The sequence below is a fragment of the Pezoporus occidentalis genome, unplaced genomic scaffold (assembly GCF_034315485.1).
Source record: "Pezoporus occidentalis ecotype Australia unplaced genomic scaffold, CSIRO_AGI_Poc_V1 ctg2, whole genome shotgun sequence".
Lineage (NCBI taxonomy): Eukaryota > Metazoa > Chordata > Aves > Psittaciformes > Psittacidae > Pezoporus > Pezoporus occidentalis.
Window position 1 is genome coordinate 17443754 of NW_026913855.1, and position 17047 is coordinate 17460800.

The window sequence follows — 17047 nt, forward strand, 5'->3', positions numbered from 1 at the left end:
GCTTTTGTTGTGAGAGAGGAAGGTCCTGTGCATGTGTCAAAAATGTTCTTGAATGCTTATATCAATGTAAGATAATTTTATATGAACAGTAGTTCCTTGTTAATAGTTATCTCCTTTTCTGTTTTACTTGTTGCTCTTTGCTCTTTTAGTGCTTACAGAGACTGTTACAATTGAATGATATGTTGGGGAAATGCCAAGAATAAAGAGGTATTATATGTTTAGTGGAGAGAAAGTGATGTATGAATTTCAGCAGTCTGGGCCACCTGCAGAGTGTTTTTTCTGAAGTTTGTGAACTGCCTGTCTGTATTTAATATCTTGGTTTGGAAATGTCATAAAACTAGTTTTAAAAAGCCCATCTTCACCCGCATGACACTCGTGTTCTAGAGTCTTCCAAAACAGAACTGTTGTTGGATGCTAATTCCAAGTGCAAGGCTTAGGAGATGTATGCATTTCAAGCTCATAACATATATGTGCTGTATCCTCAGTAGTACCTGCATGTTTCCCTAAAGTTTTTTTTTTGAGTTAGTGTAGGGTGGAAGGCAATAATTTTATCACAGAGTTCTGAATTGCAGAGACTGTGTCAAACATGCCACCTGCTATCAGGAACTTGCTGGGACTGGTTGCCAGGCCTACAGCATGCTTTTATCTGTGGTGCTGTGGCACACAGAGGAAGATCAGTAAGTCTGACATTGGTCTGAACTGTTCCTGTCTTCCATGGGATGCTTCCTGATTTACATCAGTTGAAAGAATTTGACTGTTACACAATATCCCCAACTTTGATGATGTAGAGGAGGAATAATTTACATTAGTCGCTTGGCCAGAAGCAGGACATACATTACCGGTTAGGTTTGGCTTTTCTCTGCTCTGTGCATTTAATTGCCCTGGGAAATCCTGGCATTGATGCTCAGGGATGCCTTCACTATGTAGCTAACCTGCTGCTGGCCAGCTGGGGTTGGTTTGGGTGGGAACATTCACGCAGCAAAACCCTGAGCTGGTTAGTGTCCTTGTTTCTGCACTTGTGCGTGTCTGGCAGCATGTGATTGCTCGGGAGAGCTCAGGGATTCCTTTGCAATCAGTCATGTCTGTTGTGGAATAGCTTGTTTGTGCTGCAGGGCAGGGAGAAAAGATGGGAGCCCAGCTTAGGGTCTGCCCTTGCTGCACAGGAGCTGCTTCCTTCAGAGGTAGATGAGGGCTCAGGCTCTTAGCCTTCCTCCCTACTGTGAGTTTACCACGTCTGGGTTTAAAGCACCTCCAAATCAAAAAGATTTGGGCTCAAATATGAGTAACAGTCTGGGTTAGCTGTAGAGTGTGTTAGGCAATTTGTGTTGCATCCTGGTATTTCAGATGATATTTTTTTCTGTTAGTCTGGCCAGAAGATCCCAAATAACTTGTTTAGAAGGTTGGTTTTACCCAGTAGTTAGAGGGCTTAGAAGAACACAACTCTGGAAATAAATCTAGTACTGGAGTTTTGTAAGAGCCTCTTCTGTTTGCCTTTCCTGCCTTTACACATATTTTCTATTTGATCATCTTCAGCTGTTATTTTCTCTTTATATTCTTGACATTTTTGTTACTTTAAGTTTCCTATTTTCACTTTCTATATTTACTTGATGCTCCTTTCAGTCTTCATCGCTGCTTTTGGTTCTTTTTTACACTTACTCCTTTTGTTTTTCTTTGGAGAAATTTATTACATTGTTTTCCCTTCATATGGCTTTACTTTCCTTAGTTATACTGCTCCCATGTGCCATTTTTTTCCAGTGTTAGCCTTAAGGAAAGGAAACTTTGTATTCATTAAGAAGGAAATCATGGTGGAAGGAAATGTGTGCAGGGTACATGAAATAGTGCTTAATCCTTTACCCTGAAGATGCTGGAGAATATCAGACAGGTTGGTGAGAGATGGCTGGGAAGTACAGAACAGTACAAGTTCCTTCTTGTGAGGAAAAAAAAAAATGTCTTTCAGGAAATGGTGAATAACCTCTAAGCATAATGAGGTAACTGGGAAAGGGAAAGAATGGGTAACAGAAAAGCTGAAAACAATAGAAATTGTTGCTGCCAAAGCTGGGGTTTCCTGCATCTTTGAGGATTTCTTTACACTCATGTTTTTGAGATGCTTGAGATAGCTGCACTGAATTCTGAGGCTAACAGCTAAGAAACACTGCTCTGTGTCTGGCTGGGTTTTGTGTTTCGGTGGCACACTGTAGTTCCAGTGGGATGTGCAAGGGATGGGGAGGGACCCTCAGTGGAAGTCTTCTTTTTCAAGCAGATAATATTTCCCACCAGCTGCTGAGGGGCGCCAGCCTATAGGCTGAGTGAAGCTGACTTTTATGAAATACAGTAGGTCTGTTAATACCTGATAGATATTTCCAGATAGACAGGCAGTTCTTGAAGTTAACTAAGGATGACTAAGCCAGGCCACTTCCCCCTCATTTATCCTCGTATCAAACTAGCAAAATACCAGTCCAACATGAATCTGTTTCCTCTAGCATTGTTAACAAGCTTCAGTGGGTCTAGGTCACAGGTGTCTGATGATAGCCTGAGGCTCACAGCACATTTAATGTTGTTATAGTCTTACGGTAAAGAAATTCCATTACCTTTTCCCTTCATATATTTGTATTTCAGGATCAGGCATTCTCTATCGCAGTCTAGAAGCATATACATCTGTGATTAAAGGTTCATGTGCATGCCATTAATCCTATGTTACTTTTTATTATCTTTTTCAACAAGTGAAAAATAAATGCCTTGAAGATATTCTGCACACTGGTTTATCAAAATGACACATTCAAAAGCTCTCTTTTAGACTAACAATAGGATCTAATATCCTGATTAATTCATTCCAACCTCATCCTCATTGTGAACAATGCCAAGTAATGTGAATTTTGTCTACGGTCTTGCATGTAAAGATGAGTTTTAAGTTTAACTAGTCAGTTCTGAAAACTTAGCTCTCATTCATTTAAAATTGTTTCTCTAGCTTCATTTCATTTAGAGTTGCTGTGAGTGATTCTGCTCTATAAGCTTCCTCACTGGATTTGGTTAGTACTACTGTTGTGTCATAATCTGCTTTAATTGTCTACTAATTAGAGAAAAACTGCTCTGAAGCATGGTTTTCTAATAGAATTTTACCTGCTGGTAGCCTATGTGTAAGCAGAAAAGTTACCTTTATGGCAGAAGAGGTTTATAGGACTAGAATGTTTAGGCTCTCAAATATAACCCAAATAGATCTGTTTGTCATTGAGCTGTGTTTCAAAGCTTGCATCTTCCTGTGAGCCGCCAAAATAAGGAGTGTTTTTTGTTTGATATCTGAGATAGATCATTCATTGTTAGAGAAGTGGAAGGTAACTTAAATCAGATAAAATGCTTTAGAAGTATAACTTGATTGCAGTGTTTTGCCCCATTCTAAGCTTTGAAAGGAGATCATAAATGAGTTTAAAAGTGATTGTTTTTTCTCTTATGCTTGATATTGGTGTGGGCTTAATAATGCTGGTTAGACAGCTAAGAAAATGTTGCTTAGCCTTTTCCTTATTGAAGACAACAAAATATTTTTAAGTTTTCTTGAAATAAGTATCAGGAAATAAGATCTAGAGCATGTGAAAAAGTATGATTCAGTGTTTATCAAGTTATGTTTTATTAATAGCAACAATGCTGTAAACAGATGCTTTAGTGATTACTTAAAATGAAACAAAATAAGTCCCTGTATGGAGTAGGAGAAAAAGGATTTAAGGTCATGAATACTGTAACTGAGGGTTTTTTTTTTTTTAGTAAAAAAGTAAAAAACTGTGCCTGCAGCACAGATCCCTGTAGTTGGGTATGCACATGCTGCATGCTTTTTGGAAGCATTAAGCTCTCTGCTAAAACTCATATTCCAGTACTGCTTTTTTCTGTCCTCTGGTTTCTGCAGTGAAAAATACAGGGATTTCCGTTTTTGAGTACCACACAGGTTTTGCAAAGCCTCATGTTAGGTAGAGTTTGTTGCCGTTCAGAATATGGAGAAAACTGTTGCCATGCTTCATGTGAAAATAAGCAGCTGTATTTCATTGCCAAGCCATAGGTTTGCTGAGCTCAGGTGTGGGGTTGGGGTTGATATCAGCATTCAGTGCATTACATGGGAGGTGATCACAGAGCTGGGGTTTCTTTCCTGTGTTAAGAAGGTCTCTGAAGCTAAGAGAAGCTAGGTCTAGTGTGAGGTGTCTCTGCCCATGGCAAGGGGTTGGAATTGAATGATCTTAAGGTCCATTCTGTGATTCTGTAGTGTGTGTGTCTTAAGTTTTTATGTTTATTTTCCAATGTATATGCTAACCTGCCTAGCATTTGAAAGACAGTGGTCTGTAGGAAGATAGTAGTGCTATTTCTGGTGAACGTGATTTTCTAGTCTACCATAATGTGGTTTGTTTTTTTGTATGAGGTTTTTTAGTTTTTTTTAATTTTATTTTTTTTTCCTTTGTCCCTGTTTTCCTTAGAAAAATGGATTACAAAGTTGTGCTTCCTGCACAGGTCTGTCATTATTTCCATTTCACTTCTTCCTTACTAATTTTTAGTCCTTTGACAAATTTCAGATAGGTTTGTGACCAGTTCTGTAGTCTAAGTCTAAAGGATACTCTTTTTCCAGAAGACCCATGAAAAGGATTGCATGGTTGATTAATGCTCCCAATATGAGAAGAGAATGAGCTAAGTCAGAGAGCAGTAATTCTCATGGCTGTTCTTCTGAGGGTACACATTCACTGATTCTGTGCTCTTTAAGTATTACTTGTTGGGGGACAGATTTTTTTTTTTGTGGTGGCTTGGTTATGTTTTGTTTTTGAAAAATTTCAAAAGGGTGGTTTGACTCCAATTCTAAATCTATGAATTTTAAGTTTTGGTAGCTTGTTTTCATGTTATCAATCCTGATTGTTTTAAGATTACCATGTATTATTCCACTGTGTTTTCAACCATAAATCCAAGTAGAATTTTAGTATGGTAATGCAATTGAATAGTTTAAAAATGGATATACTGGTTTATTCCAAATAAACCACAATGTTAGGAAACACAGAAAGGAATGTTCTCTGCTTCAAGTTTAATTTTTATACTTGCCATAATGCAATCACTTTTGTTATACAAGTAAATAATACGGTACTGTGCTTATGACTCCTTAATGAAGAATTAGATTGGAAAATAACATTGTATTGTGAGACAAAGTTATTGCTGCTCTTGTCATGAAACGGTAGAAGTGAATAATTTAGCAAATGTTAATAGCAGTTACCATATTACTGAATTCACAGCAGGATGTAATGAAATCTGTCAAATGCATCTGCAAAAATAATGTCTTATAATTCCTGTTGATGTTATGATGTCTTATTTTATTATTAACTATTATATTAGGCCAGTCCTGCTCAGTTCTTCATTAGAACACATTTTTGATTGAGAATTTTTCTGTATCTTAAAATACCTGAGAACAATGGTGTGCCAGAAGTAGTCGTTTATTTCCAGGCTGTTGTTACTGTATCATAGAAATAAACTCATTGCATGAATGCCACATTATCCGGGAATTAAGTAATGACTCCTCAAAACAAGTAGTGGAGAAAGACTTCACCTGATAGATTAATTAGTAGTTTAAATTGCTGTTGGTAGTGTAAGTTAGGAGATCTGGTTGAACATGGTGTTTGATTGATCTGAATTGGTTATCTACTTTGGGCTGGATGTGGTTCACCTAGTGTTTCATGATTTCATCCTTTGTTTTCACTCCCCTCCCTTTTTAGGGTTATTTTTCCTTTTCTGAAGTGTTTGACAGATTGTAGCTGTAGTTTCATGTACTGTCAAAGAGTTTTTTCCAACTTCAGCAGGTACATGCTTCCTCTCTTTCCTCCATTCCAAGCAGTGGTTACTTTCCACCTCTTTTCAGGCATCTAGCATTAGCTTTCCCTGCTGTCTCTAGCCTATTTTAAGCTTTGTGGAATAAATGATGCAAGTCTTATGTTTGTAACTTGGCCCATTTTACATTATCTGTTACAATAATATATTTTTGGGTTTTGTTGTTTGATCTTGCTTCTGAATATTAGTGAAACCTGTCATTATGCTCTTTGAACATAGGATTTGATGTGGTATGACTGATGTACTGTGGTAGGCAGTTGGTGATACTATTTGAATTTTACTCTCTGCTTCAGGAAAGGAGTTGTGAGGTAGTTTTCTAACCTGCAGTCTCATTGGTTTGGGAGAAGTGTGTGTAAATCTTGGTAATCAGCTTAGCCATGAGCGTGGTATCAGGATATGCTTCGCAGCACTTTCCCTTAGACTTAATCAGGTAACTTTGACTGAAATACGTTGGTTCTCCCTAAAACAAACTAAAAAATATTTGGTTGTTTTACCCACTAATTCAGTTTTGAATTAAATTTTGGGGAAAAAGATTTAAATCCTGCCATATGACAGGATATTACTATGATATTTGCTTGAGAATGTGAAAATAAAACTGCTTAGATAATTTTATTACTATAAACCAGAAAATACAAACGTGAAAGATAATTGGATTAAATAATTTGCTCATTTTAACGTGATTTTACCTGTCAGTATCTCTTCAAATGCTTCAGCTGGTGGAAATACATTATTAGATCTCATTCTCATTTTCAATCTTTTGAAGTATAAACATTTCTTTGGAAGAAGAGCAAATCAGGATTAGTACAATGGTTTTCTGCTTTATATTGACTGCATTCCTGTGCTTCATTTGAAGGTCATTCTGTGAGACTGCTGGGTCAGAAAAAGGATAATGGAAAACGTCTGGGGGGAGCACGACTGGATTTGCCAAAGATTAGGAAGAATCCACTGATAGAAATAATTTCCATCAATACAGGGTAAGAATCTTCCAAATTTATAAAACACCGAGTGTTGCTGAGGAATTCGATTTGTCTCTTTCTGCAGGCCTAGTGTGTTACTCCTAAGTTACACAGAAGGAGGCAGGATGACCACTTTTTAATAGCAGAAGATTTCGAATGGCATTCTTTCTGGAAAGTCACTTCTTATTCGAGCACAGGACTTCTGCTGCTCCAGGGCTGCCTACAGTCATGCAGTCCTCTTTGTAATTCATCTCTTTGCCAAAAGAAGAAACCCTAAGAAAACTGGAAAAGAAAAAAGGGTTTAGAGTTCTTTTGAGTTTTAAGAAAGCAGTTTGGAATATCGTCAGTAACTCATTAAGATCTTTAAACATTGTGAAGTTCTGTAAACACCCGATTGTCAGCCCAGCCAGATGTATTAATGGCAAAATTAATTATTTGCTTCTTGGCCCTCTAATATGTTTGTAAAGAATTATAATGCTTATATTTCAGTTTTTTGTTTGTTTGTTTGAACAAGCTTCTCTCTGCTTATCCAGCAACTCTGGATGCCCGTTTCTTCCATAAGACTACAACCACTTCTCTGTTCTGCATTTCTGCTTTCAGGAATTCTATTTTAATCTTCCTTCCCTTGATGCTTTCCTTTTCTAAACTCCTCTTGATTATCTCCCATTTGGTCAGTTTCCTAAAAAACAAAACAAATCAGTCAAGCAAAAATACCCCCCCTCCAATCCCCCCAGTCCCCAACAAACAAATCCAAACAAAAAACAAACAAACCCCTCCACCCCTCTTCTTCTGATCTTCCCATCTTCTCCAACTTATGTTGTATTTCCCAGGTGGTAAAATATAAAATGCATTGCTCTAGGCATCCCAGGGGAGCGTGAACTTGTTGCTAAGGAAAAAAAAAAATGTGGTAGATCTTAGCACTTTTTGTTTTGGGTTTATTCTAGGACTTTCACAAACATTTCGTAGAAGAGTTTTGCTACTATCCTTTTTCTCTCTTAATTCCTTGTCTTTAAGTAATCAATCCTGCCTTCATAATTTGCTGTAAAACCTAATGTGCTATTTAAGTCAGAATATTAGTTCAGGGCTTAGTGTGGTTGCTTTTTCTTCCTCTGACTTCAGGTAAATGTGGATGACATTTTGTCATCTTGCTGAATTGAAACTGCAGTTTCATTATTGATTTTTTTATTTTTATTTTTAAAGTCTGGGTATGAACTTTTCTGGTGCAATTACTTTAGGTGTTCTATTTTTTTTTTCCCCCCTTATTGTCTTTCTTGTTTATCTTGTTTGTGCCCATGTGAACAAAATCCTTTTCACCATTAGGAAAGTGTTCTTTTCCATGGTATAATTTTTCCTTTTCCATTAGCATTTTTCACACTCTGATGTTCCAGTATCTTTCTAGTTGTAAATGTTGTCAAGAATGTAAACTAACTGAGCCATGGTCTTATTGACATGTCTTTTGATTTGTAGTAGTGCATTGAAGATGGTAAAGTGTTTTGCTATTTCTGATGCTAGGATATTGTTAGCCTTGGCTGATAAGAGTCTGTGAAATTTTTTTAATCTATTTTGAACGTATGTATTTTCATACTGGGTTTTAAAAAATCATTTCCAAAGTTGATTAAACTGCAGACAGTTAACATCTCCCTAAGATGTTACTTTTGGAAAACCTTTTATTTGGAACCTGATAGCTTGCAAACACCAATTACTTTGCTTATTTATGGCTGTTCTCAGGTCAATAGAATATATTTTATACCATAGGATAATAAAAAAAAAAATAGTAGAAACCACAAAAATATGTTTACTTCACAGAGAATAAATAAAATGATTTAAGAAGACGATAGTATTCTGAAATCTCAAACGAGTCAGTTGTATAAGACATCTAAATTAACTAACATCCCATTCTATGTTATATTGCATGCTCAGGGAATCCTGTCTCTCTTGAAATAAGTTTATTGTGTTTCCTGTCCTTCCCTTCGCCTCCCCTACCCAGCCCCTCCGCCTGTGTATTGAAGATGACTTGTTTTGGTTACCACTTTGGGTTTGAAAAATAAAGTGTATCTTTAGAAAAGCAGCAGTTCTCAACAGTTTCTGAAAATATAAAAATACAATTGGTGAGGAACAAGACACAGTACATGTTACTCATTGTGACTTGGCTGTATTTGTTTCGTCAGCTTTGCCTTAGTAAGTCTGGCTATGGCAGTTTTTAGTACAATACTGTATTTGATCTGAGCTGGTTTCTCTGTGTAAAAACAGGAGAAATCATTGAAGATTAGTTTTTGGTACAGTGCTCTTTATTGAGAAGTAAATTTGGATCAGACTACAAGGTCTTAAAATAGCAGGAAATAGTTTGTTTAAAATAGTGATTTCCTCTTTGGAAATAAGAGTTGTCTGGTGCTATGTGATGGTGTTCAGGAGCAGCCCTACTTGTGCTGCTCTGTGAGGGAGGGCAGGAAGGGACCCAAGGGTGCCACCAACACAGGCAGGATATATAACACAAGTCTGAGATCCATCCTGGAGATGAGCACAGGGCTGGAGGCAGGCATGGTTTTTAAGCTTACACCAGGACTGGATGCACAGGCCTGAGCTTAACTGGCGCTTGTGGAGAGAGCCACTGAAGCTGGTCAGGTCAGTTAGGGCCTGATGGTACCCACAGAGCAGTGACAGGTGGTGGCATATTACCATATACACATGGGATCTTAATAAACTCTTGGCCTCTTCTGTAATTCTGTTTGGGAAGAAAAAGCTTTGTGGGAACATGTGTATCCCTTAGCCCCAAAGTGTTTTGATGGCTCATGCTGACCCCTTTCCCTCTCCTGTAGTATGAATACCTTTATGTATGTAGACACCTGCTAGCAGGAAGTATTCTTCTGAGAATTCAGTAGGACTACTTTATTTTTGGGAGTCTTAAGCGGATTGTGAAGATATCTCTCATTCTTACACAACTGAGCTTGAGAATCTGGGTGCAGTTGAAATGCAACACTAGAATAAGAGTTGTTTCTTAACTCAAGAGGGTGTCAAATTCTCATCAGTAATTTTGACTTGAGGTTTCTTGTTATTGATTCCTTCTGCTCTCAATACTGAAGGAGAAAACATTTCCTGTCCTGAAGGGTTCTGTTTTTGTATAACTGTGTTTTATTATTTTTACTTGCCTATGTACGAATGAATGCCTACGTATGCACGTTCCTTTGTGCGTGTTTTCCCCAGACAGCTGCTGTACATGAGCCTCCTCAGCTGTTCCTTTGCATGAACCAAGTCTGTCTTATCAAGGGACAAACATTTGTGTCTCCACTACAGTATACAGCCAATAATGATAATAACAAAACAAAATGAAACCCCATAATGTATGGGATAGTTATGAAGTGCTGCTTCTGTACATTGTGAGTCAGCTCAGAGTTGTCACACAGTGGCACGTTAGTGGCAGCTATAAAAAGGTGTTGCTGTTTGCTTAGAGTTACCTGGATCTTGTTTACTGTTGGACTTTTATTTCAGAAGTAATGGACAATTTTTTTTTCCTACTGTTAATTTGGTTGCTCTGAGGTTTTCTGTTTTCTCATTTAGAAATCCAAGCTATCTTCATCTCTTTGTTTTACCAAGGCAGTTAGTGGTTTCTGTCAATAGACTGTGACTCTAGAGAAAACCTTCCATCCCAGAAGCAAAATATTTAGAGCTTCCAAGTATGTCAGCAGAGACCATGGTGAGTACCAGAAAGGGGTCACAAGAGACTTGCCAGCCTTTTATGGCACACAAAGATATGTTAACGAATCTTAATTTTTCCATGTGCCGAATACATACGGAATCTGTACCATCCTAGTATCTCATACAAAGTTGACCTCTGTAACTTTCCCTTAAGGAGTAAGTGACCCTTTCTTCCTGTATTGTTTGCTTTCTCTGTTATAACTTAGAAAACATTCCTCAATATTTTCAAAATCAATTATTCATGTTTTTTTTTTTTTTCTGTGGAATAGGCAGTTAATATAATTTGGTGATTCCAGCAGGGCTTGGATAGTTGTCTTAGTATCTAGCAAGTTCTGCAGCGATATTAGTGGATCTCAGGTTAGAAACAGTAATTTGCTTGTGTCCTCCAAAATAATTTTCTACTTTGAATTAAAGGCATTTGGTTCAATCTCTTTCACTTTTATTTGACCTAAGCAGGTATCGTACAGATCATCATACTGGAACAAGCATGGTAATAGTAGAATAGCATGTTGAATGCTGTTTAGAGAAAAGGCATAAAGTTGTTCACTAATCTCCTAATGTGATTATTCTGTTAGTTTGAAGGAAGACAGAGAAATGTTTCCAAATCCGTTTTTTGTTATAGCTTCATTTTAGTCTAGGGAAGAATCTTCTCCTTGTGATCTAATCTTCATTAGTGCCAGTTTCATAACCTATGTAGCTACTTAGCTCTCTTTAATAGGATTGAGACTTGGTCTTCCACCTTTTAATTAAGTAATTCTGTATCATGAACTTGCTGCTTGTACTCTTACATAGTGACCTGTCTGTGATGTTGGCACGGCCTGAGCTCCCTTACATCCAAGTTGCTGCCACTCACATACATTTCAAACACGATTATTATTTTACACTACTATTTTGTACTTTTGTTAAGATGCTTGGAAAGCATGAGAGGAGTGTAATATGAGCTGAATATGAACCCACAGTAGAACTTCCTGTTGGGTGTGTTTGCATGTAGGTTCACTGAAGTGCTTTGTATACTCTTTCTGAAGTTTCTGCCTCTTTCTTTCCTTCTGGAGCAGGCAGGTTATTCTGCTGCTGATGCGCATGCTTGCATTAGGCTATCCTGACAGCTGCGATCTGGTGTAACCAGTGTTAAATTTGCAATATGAACATACCCAAAGGGCCAAGTCTCTGTCCAAGTTTTCCTGTTGTTCTCCCTCATTTGAAGACATTGTAAAAGTTCGATATAGTCTCATTCTCTTGTTACTTTTATAGATTCCCTTTTTAAGCTACTCAGAGGGCAGGGAGATGTTTAAGATTCAGCCGAGCAAACTGAACATTTGGATTTGAGTGTAGTTCTGACGGAGTACAAAGCCACAGTCTTACTGAAAAAACTCTGGAGGTCAGTGGAAGCACTGTCCTCTTCTCAATCTGCACATCTGCATATATTTTCTTTTGGGAGAAGGGCTTTTAAAAAAAATATGAAAATGAAAAGCAAATTAAAATTACCCACCTAGCCAAGCCCAGTAGGCTGTTCCTGCAGTGCTAGAGTATCTTGCAGAAGATCAGCATGTTACTTTTATTTCAGAGATTTTCAGATCTACTTCTGAGTCATAAATACCGATTAAGGCATAACAGTTCAAACTTAGTACTCTCAGTGGCGAAGAAATGCAAACTTTCTGGTCATGGGACAGTCCTTGCTAGCAAACTTTATGTTGGGGGAAAATATGGATAGTAGTGCTTGGGGCTTTCTTTAGAAGTCCTTCATGCTTCTTGCTGATTTTGTCAAGCTTTTAAGGCTGTGCTTTGAAGTCCTGTAGTGGTGGTTGTTCAGAATGTTTCTAAGCTTCTGGTTGATCCGAATCTAGCAAAACAATTTAAAAAAAAAAAAAAGTAGTTTTACTTACAGTACTTGTTTTATGAATCAAGTAACCAAACAGTCATCATTAAAAAATAAGCTATAGAGTTACTATTGTCAGTCCTGATGTTCTCAGGCAGGAATATTTCCCTGGTTATGAATTGCGAAAGGTTAATATTCTATTCTTTCATCATATTCTGTTGCAAGGAGTAGTTTCAGTTTTACGATGAATTGGGGAGTATGAGGATTGAATTTGCTCTGAGAGTTGCATTTTAGTTTTATATGAGGTCAGATAGTAGTCTTTCTGTGTATAGCATTTCAAAATGTGTTTAGGATCAAATATACCCTGACACTGTATGTCCATGAAAGTGTATTTAATTCTTTTTTTTTTAATTGTGCAAAAAAAAATGAGGGCATAAACTTCAATTAAATGCTTTCCATTCTATAGCTTTTTTAATATGGATATCTGAAATACTTGATTTAGTTAACTATTTCACTGTATAATATTTTACAGCCCTAGATGGTTCTGTCCTTACTTTTGGTGGTTAATGACTAGATACCTGTGAGGTGTTATGTTACAAAAACTCCCAAGGTAAAGTAATGCTGGTAAGAGGTCTGGAAAGTCTTTGATGGCATGCATGGATTCATTTTGCTGTAGGTAGTCTTCGTTGAGTCATCACATGTTTTGGGCTTCTCTCGGTATTAAAAACAGGTCATATTCTGTCTATTTGATTGTGGCAGTTGGTTGAGATTACTCATGAACAAGACATCAGTGGCTTTCCCCATATGGCAATAGGTAAGGAGGCAGTGGAATCATCTTAGAAATGAGGGTTTACAAACAGAAGGATCAGGAAGAGGAACATGTGGCTCTGCCTCCTCTGATGGAAGAATAATCATTGCTTTGTAATCATTTGATGCCAGTCTGCTGGCAGATGTGTAGAGTCCAGTTAGAGCAGTATTTATTCCTTTGCTAGCATAAGATACTCCAGGGAGAGATATTGAGGTTGTTGGGTGCTAGTACAGTTTGTCAATGAATTAATGCATCTGGTTATTAATCTGACTACTACAGTGAGTCAAGTGTTAACCAGGGTCAGGTGCAGAAGCAAAGTCCCAGGGGCACATGACATAGGACTGAACTTTGTTGGACACAGAGCTGGGAGGCTGGTCTGATGAAGTTTAGGGTCTGCCTTTTTTGGTTTTGTTTCACCTCATTGTCAGTTGTCCATCTGTATCATGAAGATGATGAATGGGTACAATGGCTTGGGCTTGTAATGCTGATGCCACAATATTCTGTTCCTGCTGTACCATTTCACAGTGTCTCTTCACTGTAAGTCTGCTCTTACCCTTGTGTTATACTATTTTCCACATTCCCATGAGGCTTGTGTATGCCAGTGTGACTGCAGATCCGTACTATTATTCGGCACTGTGGAGCTCCCTTCAAGAAAGGGAAATGTGGTGATAAACAAGGTGGACATGGATTATAAAGCAGCACTTTGTACTGATTAACTGGGTACTTACCATGGTCTAGGCTGTTTGAAAAGTGATTTAAAATAGATGTTTAGCAAGGTGGCATAGAGATCAACTAGGATGCAGTAGAATTTTTTTTATTATCATAGCAAATTACTGTTTGGTAAAGCCATAAAAAGAGGTTCTAATTGTGACTGTTAAATCCCTGAGCTCTTGTAGTGGCCTGTGTTGACTGTCCAGATTTTTGGCTAAGCGAACTGGCTGAGTTTATAGCTTTTCGTGCCATATAGCAAACAGCATCTATGCCTGTGAGCCACCTTTGCATCAGCTTTGTTGTGTTCTTGTGATCTCTGACTCCTTTGTAACTGGGATGAGTTTTCTGGAAACCATACCAAAATATCTTTGATTGCTCAGGAGAGATGGTGTGGCTTAAGTCTAAGAGTTTGTAAAGCCACTGCCCTCCTGTGCTGCAATTAGTGGCATGTTTCCATAATAAACTCATCAGTTCAGCAGAACCACCACTGTTTCTTTGGCTTTCTGTGGTTACTTGATGTGTAGTCAAGTCTATGCCCTAGTACAATGTTTTCTCTAGATAAAAACAGAGAGAGAGAAACAGAAGATGGAAATCTTTCTGGTCTGCAAAAAATTGGATTACCTAGTGTTTGACAGTGATAGACTTGTTGTTTTTTTTTCAACTGCTTATATGCTTTTGTCTATTCAACTGTGCTGCAGTGTTTTCAACATTACCATCTTCTCCTAAGATGCTGCTGTCCCTGTCTTGAATGAATAATGAGTCTGAATTGCAGATCTGATATTTTGTAACAAAACCTTTGACCGAATACTTACAAGGATGAAATCCATATTTTCAATTTACTTGATTTAGTTTGTTCATTAATAAAATACAGGTTTTCTATATTTTCATGTTTAACTGTTCCAGATACTCATCTAAGTGACACTGCAGTTAAAAGAAGATTTTGATTTTAGAGTACACGATCAATATATCTTTTGATTTGCATTAAATATTATGCTTGGAGATGCAGAGTAGTATTTCTTCAGATTATAATAATTATATAATTACGTATTATAGCATGGGGGTTTTTACTGGAATTTAAGATAAATGCTTAGAGCCAACTCCCCAGTAAATATGAAGTGATACAATTACTTGGGTCCTACCTTAGGTTATAATATTTAAATAGACATTTTTCATATCGATTTAGCTCAAACATCTATGACATGCCAGACTGTATCATGTCAGTACCCTCAGAAAGCAGAAAAGGTGGAAAGTCTTGAATGAGAGTGTATGTGTTTTTGAAAGGAAACCTCTGCATTAGGGTTTTTTTTATATTTTAATCAATATTTGCATGTGCATATATTTAGAATTCTAACTATGCTAGATGCTAAGCATGTATTTCAATCATGCACATAGCAGACATCAGTCTGTTCTGCTTTGGCACACTTGACAAAATAATTCATGTGATGAAAATGATAGAAGGTACAGTTGTCCATATCTATATGGAAGGCATTTTCATTTTAATCATAAAATTTGAAAAGCTACTATTGCAATGAATGCAGAAACCACACTGCTGTAACAGAGGGGAAAAGAGAGAAACAGTTGTTTACAACAAAAAGCTTTAACAGTCTACTTTTTTGCCTAAGGTCTCTTTCCACTGCAACTTACTGTAACTCACATCCAAGGTTGTTATTCCCTAATGAGATATTGAAATACCATGTTGATGACGCTTGCTGAAAGATTTTTTTAGTTATCATCAATTTTTTGCAATTAAAATAACTTACATTTGGAGAAGGGAATACGAAATTATTTATAACAGTCTGCTACAAAATCGCTAGGTGCTGCTTGGTAACAATTTCACTGAGAATATGGAAAAAAATGTATTTATCATAAAAAGGTGACGCATTGGTGTGGCTTACATTCTCATTTTACCAACTATTGTACTTGTAGTAATGTGTCTTGTTCTGTGTCCCCATTGCTGGGAACTTGTCTGCTCACCTGTACTTCCTCATGCAGAATGAGTGAGAAATACAGCATTTTGCTGCTTAGTTTCCTTGTGCAGCTTATGTAGAAAGATAATTTAAGAAAACAAAAAAGAAACAAGTTGTACTGGGCCAGGAAAGAATTGTTTCCTCTCTCTGAAGTAGCTTGATTTTTGTCTTTCCCCAGACATCAAAAGGCTGCTAGTTGATTCTGTAGGGTAGACTTGTACTCCAGTGCCAAACCCCTCCAGCCTCTAGTGTCAATTAGTGAGAATTGCTCACTGAAATCAACACCTGAGGGCAGAAGTTACGCCTTTGGCTATACTGGTGGAGGCGGCTGTGGTCCTCTTCATTCCACAGTAGTATTAGGTCTGGTCAACTTTGGACTTTGGATTTTAGTATAATAAATTCCCTTCTGCTGCTGGGAAGGTGGAAGCTGTTGATGTCTTCAGTTTTGTTTACTGTTGCACATGATAGTTCTGCCGTTTGTGCTGATCTGTATTACACAATATTACTTTGAGTACTAAATGTGATGGCAGGGGGTTGGAACTAGATGAACTTTTCCCTTCCAAGCCAAACCATTGTATGATTATATGAAGTGTCTGCTACCCTGCTAACCTGAAAGGCTGATGACCTTGAATTCAAGATTATCTCTCGCAAAAAGGGGATAATCACTCCCTCACAAAAAGAAAGATGTTTATACACAAAGTTCATTACATACCTGTATTAGGTATATAATCGAGCTATAAACTTTGCATGAAGTATTTGCCTGAAAGGAGGTATTTCTTTCTCTTATGCTTCGATTGTTGTCTTTCAGCTTTGTACTTGTCTTCATGATTTCTGACACTGTTACTCTCTTTATGATACTACTACTTCCTCATTTTTAGAGTCAGTGCTTGAACTCACTTCTTTGAACTTCAGTTCTATCCATGGGATTTTAAGTACAAACGTGTGGAAACCCATTAGCTTCAACATCTGAATTTCTGTGATGTGATGCTGCCTTAATTCAATGACACAGTAACCCTGAACTGGGCTTCTTTACTCTCCCTGCAGAGATTAAAGCTTATCCCCTGCTAAGAGTAATTTCGAGCAGGGGAAAAAAAGAATTAAAAGTTCAAAAGGTCTTTAAATGACTTTTTCACTGGTACATCAAATACCTGCAGTTGTGACATCGTTTGTAGTATGACTTCAAGACTAGTATTCATTTCTCGGATTGTATTTTTCATTGCTGCTGTTAAACGCTGTGTGAATGGATCTAGAACAAGCA

The 17047-nt window shown here is 37.4% G+C and overlaps 1 protein-coding gene across 3 annotated transcripts in view; it reads left to right on the forward strand.

Moving 5' to 3' along the window:
• The window catches only part of CDKAL1 (CDK5 regulatory subunit associated protein 1 like 1), a 392748-nt gene that overhangs the window by 129793 nt on the left and 245908 nt on the right, over positions 1-17047 (forward strand). For all 3 annotated transcript variants that reach the window (XM_062618034.1, XM_062618036.1, XM_062618035.1), the window contains exon 7: positions 6692-6812. In XM_062618034.1, the coding sequence (XP_062474018.1) occupies positions 6692-6812 (121 nt within the window). The remainder of the gene's footprint in view (positions 1-6691; positions 6813-17047) is intronic.